This window comes from Vombatus ursinus, unplaced genomic scaffold (genome assembly GCF_900497805.2).
Source record: "Vombatus ursinus unplaced genomic scaffold, bare-nosed wombat genome assembly UNPS02014959.1, whole genome shotgun sequence".
In the NCBI taxonomy this organism is placed as follows: domain Eukaryota; kingdom Metazoa; phylum Chordata; class Mammalia; order Diprotodontia; family Vombatidae; genus Vombatus; species Vombatus ursinus.
Window position 1 is genome coordinate 6,654,125 of NW_020954737.1, and position 19,361 is coordinate 6,673,485.

General features: G+C 40.5%; 1 protein-coding gene and 1 pseudogene across 3 annotated transcripts in view; both read right to left on the reverse strand.

The window, feature by feature from the left end:
- Positions 1-19,361, reverse strand: part of SLC12A8 (solute carrier family 12 member 8) — a 169,987-nt gene that overhangs the window by 119,199 nt on the left and 31,427 nt on the right. For all 3 annotated transcript variants that reach the window (XM_027845273.1, XM_027845275.1, XM_027845274.1), the window contains exons 4-5: positions 17,271-17,462; positions 8,332-8,563 (exon numbers count right to left, since the gene is read on the reverse strand). In XM_027845273.1, coding sequence (XP_027701074.1) covers positions 8,332-8,563; positions 17,271-17,462 — 424 coding nt within the window. The remainder of the gene's footprint in view (positions 1-8,331; positions 8,564-17,270; positions 17,463-19,361) is intronic.
- Positions 2,241-2,341, reverse strand: LOC114030502 (annotated as a pseudogene).

Below are 19,361 nucleotides of genomic sequence, written 5' to 3' on the forward strand. Positions count from 1 at the left end.
GAAGGAAGGAAGGAAGGAAGGAAGGAAGGAAGGAAGGAAGGAAGGAATGAAAGAAAGGAAGGAAGGAATGAAAGAAAGAAAGGAAGGAAGGAAGGAAGGAAGGAAGGAAAGAAGGAAGGAAGGAAAGAAAAAAGAAAAAGAAAGAAAGAAAGAATGGAAGGAAGAAAAAAAAGAAAGAGAATCTAAGGCAATAGTAGTATTTTAGGCACTTAGGGGAGAGTTTCTTGCTTTTTTTTTTCTCCATGGAGGCGGGATACCCTTTACTAAGCCTCTCCACAAAGATGGAGCCCCTCCACCTACTCTATCTATGGGTAAGGCTAGTCCCTCCCAAACGATGGTCTTCGTTCCAAAAATTAAATTCTCTCTGCTAAAAGCCTCCCTGCATCTCATAGAAGCTGGTTCAAAAAGTCAGAGCTGAGACTCCACACAGAGGCCAACCCCAGCACTGCAGGGCACTTTTGAAGAAACAGGGTCAGCCTAAAGAAATAAATTAACCGCCCTTCCCCACCCCTCACCCCTAAAAAAAGGAAAAAAAAAACTTGCAATGGAAAACTACCAGGAATGTCCAAACAAAGCAAGATTTAAAAAAAAAAGAAAAAGATTAGGCATCAGATTGGAAGGGTCTCCACTGCAAAGAAGATACTCTCTGATTTTCTCTAAAACTGATGACAGAGAAGATTGTTAAAGAAGGGAAATCAAGTCTGGGCAGGTGGAATCGGAGGGGAAGCAGATGGGAGCCAGGTAGGGAAGAGGGGATCGTGGCAGCTGGGACTTAGCAAAGCAGGAACAGACAGGCTGGCTGTAGTCCTCGGCTCCCAGAGCCCATGGGGCAGGCTCTGCGCTCCCTGCCAACTGTCAACCAAGTTTGGCTTTGCTGTCTTTCCCACAACGATGTACCTTCTACAAGGCCTCTGAGCCCATCATTTGGGGCCTTTTGGAGTAGGTGTGTCTCACTTTACTCAATAGATGGGCTTTTGGAGTACACTCTTGAAGCATAGACCAGTGTTGAACTTTCTACTTAAAGGAAGCTCAGACTTTACTTTTGTAAAGAACAGAATCATCTTGTAACATATAAACACACACACACACACACACACACACACACCCCTCTATTACAGGCTTTATGAAGTTGGAAATAGGTAGTATCATATAGTAGAAAGAGCCTCGACTAGGAATCAGAGGGCCTGGGTTCAAATCCTGACTCTACCATCTCCTACCTTTGTGACCTCGGCCACTTTTTTAACCTCACTCAGCTTCAGTTTTTCCATCTGGAAGATGGGGGGATTGGACTAGATCTAAGGTCCCTTTCCGCTCTAAGACCTGCTGCAATCTGGTGAAACCTATGTATCCCTTCTGAGAATAATACTTTTAAATGAATAAAATATAATGCATAAAATTACAAAGGGAACCAAAATCAGTGAAAACAAAAATGTAACTTTTTAAAATTTTTCCATTCAAGTTCATGAACTCCTTGAAGTCTTGTTCAGTCATGTCCAATTCTTTGTGACCCTATTTGGGGTTTTCTTGACAAAGATACTAGAGTGGTTTGCCATTTCCTTCTCTAGATCATTTTATAGATGAGAAAACTGAAGCAAACCGGGTTAAGTAACTTGCCCAGGGTCACACAGCTAGTAAATGTCTGAGGCTGGATTTGAACTCCTGACTCTAGGCACTCTATCCACTGCACCACTTAGTCGCCCTCCCTGAAGCCTTAGGCCTGTGAAAAAAACCCTTGATCTATAATTTTTCTACGCTGTATTTCCCTGAAAGCAAAGAATATACCCAGGAAGGAATGTCATCCCTCCTAGAGGGTCCTGTAGCAAAGGATTGTGGTGGAAAGAACATTTGACTTAAGGACAGGAGACCTGAGTTCCAATCCTGACTCTATCATCTCCAGACCTAAATACATGACTCCCTGAGCAATGCATTTTATGCTCTCTGGGCCTTTGCTATCTGATCTGTAAAATGGGATTAATAACGTTTGCAATAGCTGCTTCACAGGGATGTGGTAAAGAAAGTAGAATGTAATAAAAATGAGAGTGATTAGCATTAAATCTTCTTGTGAACTTATGAAAAACCGTGGAGCATTTAAATAAAGAAGTACTGAAGAGCTGAAGAATTTGAGGCAACACTCGGAAAATGCACAAATGCAATCACTTTTGTTTGTCTGAGGGTTTTATTTTTTAGGCTAAATTCTTTATTTTACACATTCCTCAGCAATCCTTCCAGACTATGACCAGAAAACTATGGAACACTTCCCAGATTTGGGTGCCATCCTTGGGCTGGGAGAAAGCTGATCTTCTCTGTATCATTCCAATGTTAGTATATGTAATGCTATTCCAAGCGCAGCAATCTGGTTAAAAACAAAGAACCCAACCCAGCACAGAGGGTGGGCCCACTGAGACCACTCGGCAGAAAGGTACACGCATGTGGCACATTAAAAATGATCAGAAGAGAATGTGGAGAGAGTTTAATGCTTAAGTTCATTTTTTTAAAAATTTCAACCACCATTACAACAAATACTCAGGCAAAAGAGGAGATAAAGTGCCAGGCCTGGAGTCAAGAAGACTCATCTTCCTGAATTCAAATCTAGCCTCAGATATTTATTAGTTATGTGACTCTGTGTAAGTCACTTCACCCTATTGGCCTCAGTTTCCTCATCCATAAAATGAGCTGGAGAAGGAAATGGCAAACCACTCCAATATCTTTGCCAAAAAGAACCAAAAACAAACCCAAATGGTGTCACAAGGAGTCCAACATGACTGAAATGACTGAAAAACAACAAAAACTGTTTTAAGAAAAAACAATCTCTATACGATATGTATTATTTAAAGATTTCAAAGTCCCAGTTAATGTCTCAGTTTTATTCATGTCTGTATACCTCTCTCAGTCCCTAGCATGGGGATGCACTTAAGTTGTTGAATGAAAAGAATGAATGGAAAAACAAAATCTAATACAAAGGAAGGATTCTGGTGCGAAGGACAAAGGCCTAGCACAAAGAAGCAAATCCCTTGGAACTTGTTTTCAAGGGATGTGACCCGTATATAGGCTTTTCTAATCATTAGGACGAACACAAAGCAACACATTGGCAAGTAATTGTTAGTTGGGGGGGTCCTAGATGCAAACTCAGAGCCCGCTGTATCCTCGGCAGTATACACTAACCTGGAGAGGTTTGGTATGTATGTTCACCAAATTTCTTTTTTAGTCTGAACCTATGATTTCGTGATACATGACACAGTGGATAGAGCACTAGGCCTTGAATCAGGAAGACTCATCTTCCTGAGTTAAAATCTGGCCTCAGACGCTTCCCAGCTATGTGACCCTGGGTGAGTCACTTAACCCTGGTTGCCTCAGTTTCCTCCTCTGTAAAATGAGCTGGAGAAGGAAATGGCAAACCACTCCAGTGTCTTTGTCAAGAAAACCCCAAAATGCTGTCATGGAGAGTCAGACACAATTAAAACAACTCATAAAAATTTTATTGGTGTGAGGAACTCTAGGTGAGGGAGCTCCTTCTGACAATCCAGGTCAGTAACTGTATTGCAACTTATAGCCTCAGAGAGTTTTCTGGAGCACTGAGAGGCTGCAACTTGCCCAAGGTCACACAGCCAATATTTGTCTTCCTGACTATTAGCAGGAAGCCTGTGCACAATGCTATACTGCCTCCCAGTCAACAAATGTTGAAATGACTCCATGATCTCATTGATTCGAGAGTTCTCTCCAACAATGCAGATGACAATCATGTCTGCCCATGAAGTACAACTTATCCACGATCTTGCAAAAAAGTGTTGGACCCATCCAACGTAATGAAGGCTTTATTCGATTTCTTGCCAGGTAACTTGCTCGTATTTTCTTCTTATTCTACAATTCCTCAACGACAACCTTTACTTGCCTATTCTTCTTTGGAGTCCCTCCTTGGTTACATATTTTGACCAACATACACCCACCATATGCCTCTCCATTGCCTTCTGTGTGATACTCATCCTTAGTTCTTCAGAGGCAGTGGTGTTCCATGTCTTGCCTTTCTTTGTATTTCCAGCGCTTAGCACAGTGCCTGGCATGTAGTAGCAAATTAATAAAAGCTTGTTGGCTTGACTTGGCTTGACATAGAACAACACTGGTGAAATGCTAGTATTGCTTCCATAGGAGCTTGGGATCAGTATAAGACTTTTGTGATTTCTCACAAGCCTCCCAGCCCATGATTAGGTCAGAGCCTTGCTCACTGTCCATTGGTCGTCTGTCCCAAATATCCATGTGTTGGTCAAGTTCTGGTCTACTGGATGTATGTTTGCATTTTAGTTAGTGTATACTTTCCTTCTGATTAAGAAATCTTTTGAATTGAAGCACAGGCGAAGGGGCCAACATCTTGGGTGGGGAACTCAGTGTCAAAAAATGGTAGTTAGAATGTCCCAGGCTCCTCTAGCAGCTTTTCAAATGCCTCATCCCAAGCATCACTGGAGTCAGGAAGTCAAGGTGTGTATTTGCCACTTCTATTTTATGAGCATGGGCAAGTGACTTAACCTCCCATAGCCCCATCTTCCTTACTGTAAAAGGGGGGAAAGATAGCTAGAGTACCTAACTACTTCAAAGTGTTATGTTATGGTTCAAAGGTGATAATGGGTATATAAGGTGTTAAAAACCATATCCATTTCAGTACCTGGCCCAATGCCAGGCACATAGAAGGCATTTAATAAATGTTCCTTGGATTGAATTAAATTGAGAATTGAACTTGTTCTATTTTTCTCATATCGTCCTAGGTAGGAGGTTGAATTTCATGACAGCTAAGATCCCTTCTAAAATTAATATTCGTAATTGTAAACAGGCTGTCTCTCTTTCCATTTAGAAAGATGAGACTCTGGAAGCTTCTACTTTCCAGACAACACTTTGCTGGCCTAGAGCCAACAAAGACAGCTGTGGCATTCATTATATGATGTAAAGGTTCCCAAACTGGGCAATACTGCCCTTTGGGAGGGAGTTGGAACAATTCAAGTGGGGCGGTAGTAGCCGTGGATGCAAGTGGGGGACATTGAATAAAAATAAAGGGGAGGTGGAAGCATAAGGAAAGAAGAGAAGAAATTTTTGAAAAACTGTTCGTACATGTTTCATCTGTTGTGTAGTAGAGTTTAAGTCATAGTGATTACATTACTTTCCAAATAAACACACAAAATGCATTTTTTATATATATATTAAAAACCCACCAGTAGTCAAGTCCGCCCACAGGTCTTAACAAGCAAGTGTTGGCAGGCAAGCAAGTGGTGCATTGGTGGGAAGTCTAACATGCATAGGCAGGAATATATTCATGTAATGACTTGTTTACAATATAATACTATATGGTTACATGACACAATATTGTGTCATCAAAATTTCAATGTAGAAAAAATCCCACAAATTTACAATAAATTATTAAATTAAAGATGCATCACTTTTTTAAAAAAGTTTATATTTTTTTGAAATGACACAAGTTTCAAAAAAACTATTAAAGGGTTAAAGAAAGTAAGTTTCCAGAGGGGCACTGAGTAATTTTTTTTAAAAAGGGGATGGTAGGCCAAATAAGTTTGGGAACCTTGGACATCATCTGCTACAACCCTCTCATTTCACAGATAGGAAAACTGAGGCCCAGAGAGATGAAGGGACTTGTCCAATTTTATGTAAGTAGTAAGCTTCAAGACTGGGATGTGAACTTAGATCCTTGGGCTCTGGTGGATAGAGATGCCTCCCTGCTCCAAGAGAGAATGATTCAAATGCTGCAAAATTGGATACATGATTATTGGAAAGATAGAAGATAGAAATAAAACATGGATATAAGGAAGTTTACTTGAAATAATACAGGTAAATAGAAAATAGATCTAGACACTCACTAGCTGTGATTCTGGGCAAGTCACTTAACCCCAATTGCCTCACCAGAAAAAAAAAAGAAAGAAAGAAAATAGATCTAGGAATATCTGACAAACGTCCCTCTAGAGAACACAGGGTTTGTAGCCCAGCTTTGCTGTAATTCTTTGCTTGAACGCTTCCAGGGATGGGAAACTTATGATGATGATGATGATGATGATGGTGATGATGATGATGATGGTGGTGGTGATGATGATGATGATAATGATGATGATGATAGCTAACATTTATTTAGTGCTTGCTATGTGCCAGGCACAGAGCTAAGCATTTTACAATTATTAACTCATTTAGCTGTTAATTCCATTGGGGGTCAGTTGTGAGAGCTTAAACAATATTATATTGAGTTCAAATTCACTTTCTTTTAACTTCAACAATTTGACAACTCAATAAATATTTACTAAACATTTACTATGTGGAACTCACTGTGTTAGGCTCTGGGAACTTACATTGGGGGGTGGGGCGGGGCAGGGAGACAAAGACGTACCTATACAGAGTTAAGTATAATACAGACTGGAGAGTGATAGGGACAAAGGGAAGAACTGTCAAATTCACTTCGGAAAATTTGAAAAGAAGAACACTTTCAGCTAGCTATTCAGAACAGAAAAGATAATGTCTGAGCTGAGCCTTGAAGGAAGACGAGGATTCTGAAAGGGGAGGAGGACAAAAGAATGTATTCTTGACATACAAGTATAGGGAAGTGGCTTGTGAAAATATGAGGAGGTGGGAAATGGCATATTCAGTACAAGAAATTGGTAGTACTCCATTTCGTTGAAGCCCTGAAGGTGAGAAGGGAAACAATGTAAAATCAGACTGGAGAGGTGAGGGAGGGAGGGAGGGAGGGAGGGAGGGAGGGAGAAAGTTTAGAACTCAAATTTTTTTAAATGAATGTTAAAAATTGTCTTTACATGAAATTGGGAAAAGATTATTTCTTATTAATTTATTTTAAACTTAAATCCACAAGAAGAGAAAAAGAAACATATTATAAACTTAAAAACAAAATAAGAAAAGGAAAAAAAACATAGCCATATACACACAAAATGTAAGAGAAGATTCAAAACATAACAACAATAAATTTCCATTTCAAGAAAGCCTATGTAAAAAATACCACGCATTGTGTTGAGAGCTGTCCATCTTTTCTTTGCTTCCTTGTAAGTTTTCTTTTGTTCTGTGCTATGCACTTTTTACTTTGTTCTTCCCCCCCCTCCAAGAAGACTACAATTAAGCACGGATATACTCACATACACATAAATGTATATACATATATATACACCCACATATGTATATACATATACACATATATATGGAAAAATATTATTTTAAAAAAAGAAATGAGTCTAAAAAATTAGGTAGGAGCAGACAGTAAATGGCTTTGAATGCTAGACTAAGGAGTCTGCATTTTATCCTGGATGGAATAGGGATCCATTGAAGGTTTTTGAGCAGTGACAAGGTCAGATTTTAGAAACATTATTTTGGCAACTTGGAGCACTAATAAAGCAACCTAGAAATATTCTGATCAGGGTTGGGGGAGGGGAAAGACATCTATCCCCATCTTAGAGGCTACTACCCTAAGGGTTACTCTGCCCATCAGAAAAGAAGGAAAGCAAGATCTTTTTGATACCAAACTATTCTGAGGCCCTGGAGCTAAAAATAGTCCCTCCCCACCATGCTCCCACAAAAAAAAAAAGTGGCACAGTGAATAGAATGCCAGGCGTAGAGTCAAGAAGACCTGAATTCAAATCCAGATTCAGACACTTACTAGCTATGTGACCTTGGGCAAGTCACTTAACCCTGTCTGCCTCAGTTTTCTCATCTGTAAAAGGGGCTGGAGAAGAAAATGGCAAATTCACCCCAATAACTTTGCTAAAAAAAACCCCAAAAGGGGTCACGAAGAGTTGGACATGACTGAAAAAGAACCGGACAACAGCAAATAAAGATTCAAGGTGGAAAGAGAGAAGTGTTCTACTCTGATCTAGAAAGAAAACCAAGGCTAAATTAAGAAGTGATCAATCCTAGCTAGTGCATAGTGAGAAGGATGTCAAATTGTGCTTAGGTGTCCGTTTTCTTTAAGATACTGCTTTGAAGAATTACCTAATTTATTTTTTTTAAGATTTAAATTTAGCTATTTTAATAAAGAGTTGTTTGGGTTTTTTTTAAACAAAGTAATTGAGTAGAAAAGTGTGCTAATACCAGTCTCAAGTAATTATGCCTATGCAAAGTCTGGATGTTCAGACCATGAGATCATATCCAAATTCTGACAGTCAAAGTACGCAGGAGCCCCCTGAGTGCCCTTCCTTACTCACCTGCATCCATGAAGTGAAAGTAAGCATCAGAGACAACTCGGCCTCATTAACTCCAGCTGGCTTCACCTGCCTCCAAAAAGGCGCAGGTGACGTTCAGGGTACCTGCCAGAGCGTGTCTCAGCAGACACTGGGAGGAGCTTACCTCGGTCCAGGTGTGTGAAAGATCCGCCTACAAAGTCCAGCGTGGAGACGGCCAGCAAGAAAAGCAGCAGCAGCTGCAGGCGGACTATCCACTTCACTCCGGCGAGGTTAATGCCCAGCAAACCCAGAAGCACCGCAAGCGAGATGCTCCTCACCGCCCAGATGTTTCTGAGGCCCAGCAAATCGGAGATGGATTCTGCAAAGCCGGTAACGTACATGGCCCCTGCAACACACTGAAAAGCAAGGTGAGGTTAGCGGCAGGTAGAGAAGAGAAAGCCATATCCAGCTCAACTCAACAACCGTTTATTATGGACCTCCTGTGTGCGGTGAGGTACTGATTGCTATGGGGAGGGGGAAGGGTACAAAGTTCAGAAAAGGGAATTTCTGTTCTCAAGAAAGCTGCTGGTTGGTGTAGTGGAGAAAGGGGTGGTTTGGGAGTCAGGAAGACCAGAGTTTGAATCTTATCTCAGATCAAAGAAAGAGGAAAAGAATCCATCTATATAAAAAAATTATATCAGCTCTTTTTGTAGTGGCAAAGAACAGGAAACTAAGGGGGTGCCCATCAATTAGGAAATGGCTAAACAAATGTATATGACAAATAATGTATAGAACCAAAAATGTATATAATAAATATGTGTGTATATATGTGTGTGTGCATATACATATAATGTATAAAACAAACGTATGTAAATGTAATGGAATACTGTAAGAAATGACAAAGCGGATTGTTTCAAAGAAACTTAGGAAAACTCATATGAACTGATTCAGAGTGAAGTGAGCAGAACCAGGAGAACAAGCGGTATTATGATGACATTATAAAAAATAAACAATTTTGGAAGACTTGAGAATTCTGATCACTGACGTGATCAATTATGATTCCAAAAGATCCATAATGAAACATGCTACCCACCTCCTATCAGAGAAGTGATGGACCACATATACAGAATGTGACACACATTTTTAGATATAACTGAAATGGAAATGTGTTTTGCCTGACTATGTATATTTGCAAGGGTTTTTGTTTTCGTTTTTCCGGGGGGCTTGGTTTTTGAGAGAGGGAGAGAGAAAGAGAGAGAATAATTGCTTGCTAATGAAAAAATAAAATTTAACTTCAGAAAACAAATCCTATTTTGGAGATTTAATAGCTATGTGACAGAAGGGAAATCACTCAACCTCTCAGCCTCAGTTTCCCCACTGGTAAAATGGTGATAATAATGGTACCTCCCTACAAGAATGGTTGTGAAGATCAAGCAAAATGACATACATAAAAACACTTTGTAAACCTTAAAAACCCTATGTAAATATTAGCTACTATATTGTTTAGTCAAAACTATGACACATAAACAACTATAATACAAGGTAACACTAAATGTATTAGAGGTGTGAATAAAGTGCTATGTGAGGATGTCTGAGGAAAAGTCATTACCAATGGGGAATGGAGGTGGCAGAGAACCAGGAAAGGCTTTGTTGTCGTTGACTCATTTCAGTCATGTCTGACTCTTTGTGACCCCATTTGGGGTTTTCTTGGAAAAGATACTGGAGTGGTTTGCCATTTCCTTCTCTAGCTCATTTTACAGATGAAGAAACTGAGGCAAATAGGGTGAAGTGACTTTCCCAGGGTCACATAGCTAGTAAATGTCTGAGGCCAGATTTGAACTCAGGAAGATAAGTCTTCCTGACTCCAGATCTGGCACTCTATCCACTCTGCCACCTAGCTGCCCAAGGAAAGACTTCCTGGAGTATTTATTATTCCACCTGAGCTTTAAAGATGGATAGAACTCTGAATCCAAAGCCATTAACTCTGAATATTAACACTAAACTCTAAACACTAGATACTTGACACCAGACCTCTCCCATTACTATAGCACATGTACGGACACACACACACACACACACACACACTCACTCTCACACACTTATGCACACTCTTCTCCAGCACCATGAATTTATCCAGGTCCCTTCCCCTCCCACTTTTTGATTTTAACCAAGTCACTACTTGTCCATGTTTCTACCAATGGAAAGAAAGCACATCTCCCATAAGCCACTTTGACTCATGGTCTGTAGCTGAGAAGTAGGAAAGGAAATCAGCCAAAGAGAAGATACTTGGCTTCTTCTCTGGGATGTGCTGGAGGCATCTAGAACCAGCCCAAGAAAGCTGATTGTTAAATTTTCAGTGTACTCTTTGGAAATTGGCAAATGCTACAAATCAGGGTTTGGTTTATTGTTTTGTTGATTGTCTACACTTAGGAAAGGGATAGAGAGTTAATAATGTATATTAACTTAAAAGTATGGTATGCATTCATTTTCCCCCAGACATCCAGTTATTGAACATTTACCAGCACACTTCTGCTTCTATACAATTAACATCATAGGTTTAGAACTGGAAGGAGCCTGAATGGTCCATCCTGAAGTAGGATCATGGCTCTGGAGCTGAAAGAAACTTCAATGTCCATCTAACCTAACATCCTCATTTTGCAGATGAGGAGAGTGAGGCCAAGGGAGAAGAAATGAATTATACAAGGACCTCTAACTCCAAGCACTCTTTCCACTGCCCCATGTGCCCAGTGCTGCCTTACATATTTCAGTAGTACAGGCTCTTTTCTGCTCTCTCTCCACCCCACTTCCCAGCTCTAGTTAATAAAGAATTGGTAAAACAAAACCAACTTACAAGATCTCCAAATTATAGTAACACATATAATGAAGTGGGGTAGCTAGGTGGCAGTGCATAGAGTGCAGAGCCTGGAGTCAGGAAGACCTGAGTTCAAATCCAGTCTCAGACACTTACTAGCTGTGTGACTCTGGGCAAGTCACTTAACCCTATTTGCCTCAGTTTCCTCATCTGTAAAATGAGCTGTTGAAGGAAATGGCAAACCACTCTAGTATCTCTGACAAGAAAACCCCAACACTTACTAGCTGTGTGACCCTGGGCAAGTCACTTAACCCCAATTGCCTAAAAAAAACAAAACACAAATAGGGTCACAAAGAGTCGGATGTGATTGAAATGACTGAACAATAAATGAAGTACAAATGTGTCATAATCAAATACTCTCCCCACTCCCTACCATGTAAGGTCTTTGAGTGCAGGTACCATATCATAAAAAAACAAACAAAAAACCTTCACCCTGGCACTTAAAAGTAGGCACTTAATGTTTGGTGTAATTTTTATCTCAAGGGACAGGTCCATAACTAGGAAAACAAAAACTCCACTTCTGTCGGAACCCAAAGAGGCAAAGACCTAAGAGCAGCTAGGTGGTGCTAGGTGGGTTAGTGGATGCAGAGCTGGACTTGGAGTCAGGAAGACCCCAGTCTGAATCCTACCTCAGGCACTTACTAGCTGTATGACTCTGGGCAAGCCTCAGATTCCTCATCAGTAAAATGGAGATAATAATAGCAAATGGAGAAAATAATACTTCTTGGGGTTGCTAGAAGGAACAAATGAGCTAATATGTGAAATGCTTTGCAAACCTTAAAGTGTTACATCAATGCTAGCTATTATTAACTCATTTATTAGTACTGCTTTTTATTGGAGGAAAAATATACCCCCAAAATCAAATTGATTCTGATTCCATTTTGTAATTGATTCTATTCTCTATCACCCCCAATATGTTGTAAAAATAGATTTTCTCAATCCCTAAAGATTCTTAGGGGGAGGGGGGGAATGGTAGAAATATCACTGTAGTGTCTTATTACAAAAAATTAAATTTTTAAAATTATTTTATTATTTATTTATAAACATAATATTATAAATATATTATTTCAAAAGTTTTTCTTAAAGTTTGAAAGCATAAGCATTCTTGAAATCCATTCTATCTCTCCCATGCCTGTGCCTTTGTTCATGCTATCCCTATTCCAGGAACAGACTTTCCCCTCAATCTCCACCTGTTGAAGGCCCTCCCTTCAAGGTCCAACTCAGGGGCGACATCTTGGCAGCCTTCCATGGACCAACGCACTGTCCTTCCCCAAGCCATAAGTGATCTCTCCCTCCTCCTATCTCTCTCAGAGTGTAGCTCAGACTTTATTTTTGCACTTTTAAAAATGCTACCTAGAATCACAGTTATTTTTGTATGTGTTTCCCCCCCCTCCCAGCCCTGGACAACTAGACCGTAAGCTCCCTGAGAGCACATTCTCTATTACATACGTCTTTGAGGGATCCCTTATCACTTAGCACATGTAGCACATAAGAATTTCATGAACTGAACCGAATCCTTCATTTTCAGCGGAAAAAAAAAAACGCATCTTCCTATTCTGTAAGATGAGGAGTCAGGGTGGGGAGGGAATCACTGAACATATTACCGAGGTACTATTTTATAGAGTAAAAAGTCATCTATTTTCCAAAAGTAACATCATCTTTTTCCATTATTACACTTAATTTAGTTTTAAACCCCATTTAATTTTTGCTTATAGGCACAACTTTTCTTATATCTTGAGTGGCAAAGCTCCCTCAATCCATGATTAATGCTTCAAGACAGCCATAGGCCCTATACATACAGATCAACTCCCAGGGGGAAAACTCCAGGTTTGTATGTTTTTTTCTGTACTCATGCCAAAGCACATAATATACTCTTCGGATTGTGCATTTGGAAAACACTTTAAAGCCAGACAGCTCCCAGCATGGGAAAATCATTTCCCAAGGATAGTGGATATAAATACCAGAAATAGGGAAGCTACTAAATCATATCCTGACTCTGGCTCAGTAAAAGAAATTTGTGACAAGGATGCAAACTCATCTGGAAAGACCAACTAAGAAAGGAAACAAAACTGCCTAGAAGGCTGATCAGATCTCCTCCCAGGCTGGAGCTGGCAACTCATGGAAAGAGCTGAAGTCACTAGCATACCTTCTAACCCTGACATACCTCTACTAGGTCAATAGTTAACAAGATCAAAGAAAGAAAAAAAGGACCCATATATACAAAAATCTCTGTAGCAGCTCTTTTTTTAAAAGAAGTTAGATTTTTGTTATTATTATTATCATCATCATTATCATAATTACTATTGTCACAGATAATCATCCTTGAGTAAGAAATATGGAAAGCCATGATTCAGTGGAAATAATACCTTTCTGGAATCAATTGTCCTAAGGGTGGAAGAGACTTCTCAACACCCCCCCCACCTTAATAGTATTTTAATTTTTCCAATTACATGTAAAGATAGCTTTCAATATTCACTTTTATAAGATTTTGAGTTTCATTTTCTCCTTCTCTTGCCAAGACAGCCAAGACAGTATGCAATCTGATATAGGCTATACATATCCAATCACATATTTCCACATTAGTCACGTTGTGAAAGAAGAATTAGAACAAAAGGGAAAAACCACAAGAAAGAAAAAGAAGAAAAAAAAAGAAGAAAATAGTATGCTTCCATCTGCATTCAGACTCCATAGTTCTTTCTCTGTATGTGGATAGCATTTTTCATCATGAGTCTTTTAGAGTTGTCTTAGATCCTTGCATTGCTAAAGTCAAGTCTATCAAAGTCAGTCATTGCACAGCGTGGCTGTTACTGTGTACAATGTTCTCCTGGTTCTGCTTACTTCACTCTGCATCAGTTCATGTAAGTCTTCCCAGGTTTTTCTGAAGTCTGCCTGCTCATCATTTCTTATAGTACAATAGTATTCCATTACATTCATATACTATAACTTGTTCAGCTGTTCCCCAATTGATGGGCATCCCTGCAATTTCCAATTCTTTGCCACCACAGAAAGAGCTAGCAGCTCTTTTTTTGTAGTGGCTGAGAGCTAGCAACTAAAGGGGTGCCCATCAATTAGGGAATTGGGGAATAGGAGAATGAAGTATGGAGTAGGAATACAACAGAATATTATTGCCCCTTAAGAATGATGAAATAGTTTTTCAGAGAAACCTGGGAAGACTTGTATGAACTAATTCAGGGTGAAGTGAGTAAAGCCAGCAAGACAATTTGTACAATAACAAAAACATTGTAAAGACAAACAACTTTGAAAGCATTAAGAACTCTAATCAATGATCAATCATGATTCCAGAGGACCTGTGATGAAGCATGTTGCCTACTTCCTGATAGAGAAATTACGGACTCAAGACAAAGAATGAGACACAATGAGGTGAATGAGACATAGTATTTTTTAACATGGCTGATTTGGTAATTTTTTTTTCTGGAACATGTATATTTGTTGCATTTTTTTCCTTTTTAATTGTGGGGTTCAGGAGAGAGAGAAAATAAACACTTATTGATTGAAAAATTAAATCTTAAAAAGAAAATGTTCTTTTAACTTTATTCTTATTATGTATGTGGAAACATTTCCACTTCCACATGAACCACCATCTCTCAATTTTTTGGCTGTTTGGGTTTTTTTCCCCTCCCACGGGGGTATTTTTGGTGTGTAGTTTCCTCTCTCTGCCCTTGGGATCCTTTATAATCTAGAGGGGGCTCTGCTGAACTGGGATGATCCAGTAAGGATTGAAGCCATTCCTGGGCTCCTGCCAATGATCCTTAGTTTGAAGGGTTGGTCTATTTTCTCTTCTGGGAGGGGAAGGGAAAAATGATGACTTTCTATGCCCATCTCACAGCCTGTCTAGTTGTGGAACAGCTGTGAAATATAAAATCACTCTACAGATCCCCAGACTGGCAATAAAGCAGTCCTCATGATGGCTGCCATCTCAAACATGCTATACCCAAAAGATCTTTCTCTGAGAAAAGCAAATGTTTTTAAAAGAGAGCAGCAACTCTCTCTCTCTGTCTCTCTCTCTCTCTCTCTCACATACACACACATATACACGCACATACACATGCACAACTACCCCTTTTTAAAGTTGTCTCCTAATGCAATGAAAATTGGGTGTATTTACACTGAAATATTTGGCTTTATACAAACAAATAAAAACAAAAAACAGCCTGACTTAGAAGGCAGTCATGCCCTCTTACTCTGGTTTTTAAATTGTTTTCTCAACCCTTCCTCCCCACACACTATCATAAAAGGCTTTTTCAGTTGAAGGAATGCTCCCAGGGGGCTGGTTACTCCTTAGTGGCCACACTTTGTCTTTTTAGAGTTCAGGCAGTGTCTTTGTGTTTCAGCTAAATAGGACTCAATACTTCCTATTCATTTGCCTGCCATCTGAGAGCCTTCCATCCATCCTGGTAGGGTCTGCCTTCTGGCTTAGAATTCTCTCCTTCCGGGACATCAGTCCATATCGGAGGGCCAATCAACGCTCTCTTCGAGTTGTGAAATGGGCCTAAAAGGCCAAGCTTTGGGCTTCCCTGGTTGAGACTCAAGAAGCTGCTCCCTGTTGCTCCCTGCAAAAAAGGGTGTGGGAACATTGCAGCTGTGCCCAGGAAATGAGCGGAACGAAGAGAACGTTGTATGCAGTAACAGCAATATTGCTTTAAGAATGACTCTAAGTGACTAAGTCATTTTTACTATTATAAGTACCCAAATTAACTACAAAGGACATATGAAGAAAGATGCTATCTGCATCCAGAGAAAGAACTGATAAATAGAAGTATGTATAGGATGGTTTTACACAGACACATGTGTATTGTGTGTATTGTATGTGTGTGTGTATATATGTGTATGTGTGTGTGGTGTATACACATACACATTTGTATCTGATGTCAGCCATCTCTGGGGGGGGGAGCAAAAAAAGAAAAAATAGAAAGTTACATGATTTTATTATATTTAAAAGGAACAGGGGCAGCTGGATGGCACAGTGGATACAGCACCGGCCCTGGAATCAGGAGGACCTAAGTTCAAATCCGGCCTCAGACACATGACACTTACTAGCTGTGTGACCCTGGGCAAGTCACTTAACCCCATTGCCTAGCACCCCCCCCAAAAAAAAGGAATAGCAAGTTGTACATAATAAATTTGCAGTTTCATGTACAATCATCTTTTATTTTTTCTATTCTACTATATCATGGAAATGCTTGTTCTATTTCCTAAGTTCAGAATAAAATTTTTAAAAAATAGAAAATTACATGTTGGGGGGAAAATGGCTACAGAGTAGATACCCATTGATTGGGGAATGGGCAACCAAATTGTGACAGATTCATGTGTTAGGATACTATTGCACCATAAGAAATGATAAATATATGAATTCAGAGAAGTATAGGAAGGATTGTCTAGACTGATGCGAAATGAAGAAAGCAAACCAGGAAAATAATATACATAACAATTGTAATGATGTAAATGGAAAAAATACCAAGACAAAACAATGTTGCATAATTGCAATGACCAACAAGAGGGAAAAAAAACTACCTCCCTTCTTTCCTTGGAACGATGGGAGACTCTGGATGGGTGATGTCACATATATACAATCAAATAGGATTGTTATATCACTTAGTTTTGCTAAACATAAAATTTTGAAACAAGAACTCTGATCAACACAATGACAACAATTCCAAAGGATTCATGATGAAATACTTAATCTACCTCCAGATAAAGAAATGATAGAATCAGAGTACAGATTGAAACATATTTTCTTCACTTTCTTTCCTTTTCTTTTTTTACACATGGCTAATGTGGGAATTTGTTTTGCTTGACTATGCACATTTGTAATGGTTTTGTTTTTCTTGCCTTTTCAAGAAAAGAAGGGAGAGAGAGAATTCTAAACTGAAAATTAAATTAAATTAAAAAAAAGAAAAAAAAAGAGAAATGTGTCCAAAAAAGTGAAATGACTTTACGAGTTCATTGAAGCAGCAGTGGTAGAGCTGGAATTCAAAGCTAGGTCCTCTGACTTGAAGGCCAGTTCTTCTTCCATTTTATAATGCACTCTGCAAGTGACCCTCCCACGCCCCAGCCCAAGTCAACTCCAAACAGTGCACGTACTAGACACCTGCTATACATCCAGGGCTATGCTGTATATGTGTCCCCAAGGCCCTGGGAGCATTGCCCTAAGAACCCTGTGTTATCCACCTATTACAAAAAGAATCCCAGACCCTGCTGAGCCCCAGAAAACCAGGGCAACAGGTACTCACCTGACCAAACACGTACAGCAGGCCAAAAGTGCCTCCAAGCTTCCCACCAAGGACGGAAGACATCATGGAGTAGACACCCCCACTCCCAACGCTGCACCGCTCTGCAACACCGATGCCAGACAGGACGGTCACCAGGGCAACGAGGATGACGAAGGAGACCAAGACCATGCCCATGAGCACCCCGGTGTTCCCCTACAATGGAGCAACAAGATGGGAATTGGGAATGACAAGACTAGAGCTAGCCATTCACATCCCTGTGAATGCCAGTCTACAAGGCACCATACCCCCCTTCCTATATAATGGTACAGATGGTGCAGGGCCCCTCTAAGGCCCCCAGTGTTCTCATGGGCAGTTCAGCAATGTGATAAATACTCTCCTCTCAACCCCCCACCCCATCTCACCTCAAATAGAATCACACACATGATAAGCTGTCCCAGATTGCTGATTGGCAGTGGAGGGAGCCCTGGGCTGGTAGCTGAGACCTGGGTTGGAATCCTGACTCCATTACTCACTACATTTATGGGTCAGAAGTGTTACAAATAGCTCAAAGTCACACAGTAGAAAGAGGACTAGAAGTCAGAAAAATAGGCTTTCATGTTCTTGGTAACCTTGGGTCAATTGAGGAATCTCTTTGTACCTCCATTTTCCCCTCTGTAAGATGGGGGTAATAATGTTTGCTATCTCTGTGACCTTGGGCAAGTTACTTAACCTCTTTAGTTTCTTTAGTTCGGTTTCCTCACCTGTAAAAATAGAATTCACTGGATCATAGGTTTAGAACTGGAGATGACCTTAAAGATCATTGAGTCCAGCCTCCTTATTAAAAATGAGGAAACGGGATCAGAGATACTGAGTGACTTGCCCTGCATGGGTCACACAGCTAATAAGAATCTGAGGCAGGATCAGAATCCAGGTCTTCCTGACTCCAAGTGCAGACTCTGTCCAGCACACTACACTATCTCCTAACCAGATGAAACTCCACCCACGGCCCCTTCCGGCTCCCACTCTATGATCTTATGTTCCCCCAAACTGACCAATTGATTTGTCTATTGGGAAGTGAAATCCCAGCACGAGAAGAATCTTTGGTGGGGGACAGGGAGGTGGGAGGCAGAGAGAGGAAAGGACAGGAAATGTTGAGCTTCACTCAGATACAACAGGCACACACACACCATCCTCTTATTTAACACAAAAAGAGGACCTTTTGTTCTCTCCCTTCGCTCCAGTCCTGAGTCAGTTTTGCCCTCAGGACCCCCTATCCTTCAGTCAAGGACCTGTAGGGGAGATGGGGTGGGGGTGAAAAGAGAATGAGCCAGGAAAGGGGGAGAAAGTTTAACCCAGGTTCCTGGGTCCCCCGGAGGTTACTAACTGGATTACCCTCGACCCTCCTCCCCTGGCTGACAAATCGCCTCCTGAGGTTTCCCCTCCCTCACCATTGACCCCCCACAACACCGATTCCCTCTCAGCTTCTGTGTACATTCAATTCAAGTGACGTCCTGCTGGGCTTCCTGCCCGGGTTCAAGGTCAGCAGGACAATGGGTTCAGCCTTTCCCCACTCCCCATCATTACTCCAGTAGCATCTGCCTCTGCTTCCTTCCATTAGTATAGATAATAGTATAGACACCAGAGTGTGATGCTTTATGGTTCACAAAGCACTTAGTGGAAATTGTCTCATTTGACTTTCAACTCTGTGAGTGAGTCAGTGTAAATATTATCATCCTCCTTTTACAGAGGAGGTAACCGAGGCTCAGGGAGGCTAAGTAATTTGTTCAAAGTACATATAGCTAGTCAGTGGCAAACAGAATTTGCACTCAGGTCCTTTAGTTTTAAATCTCTTTCCACTACCCAACACCACCCAGATGTCTGGTATAGTTATAGCAATGGTGCCAGCTCAAATAGAATTGGGGGCCACTAAATCATATATAAGGATCCCTGCAGACTGCATAGGGGCAGCTAGGTGGTGCAGTGGGTAGAGTACAGGGCCTGGAGTCAGGAAGACCTGACTCGAATTTGGTCTCAGATACTTACTAGCTGTGTGACCCTGGGTAAGCCAATTAGCCCTGTTTGCCTCAGTTTCTTCACCTGTAAAAATGAGTT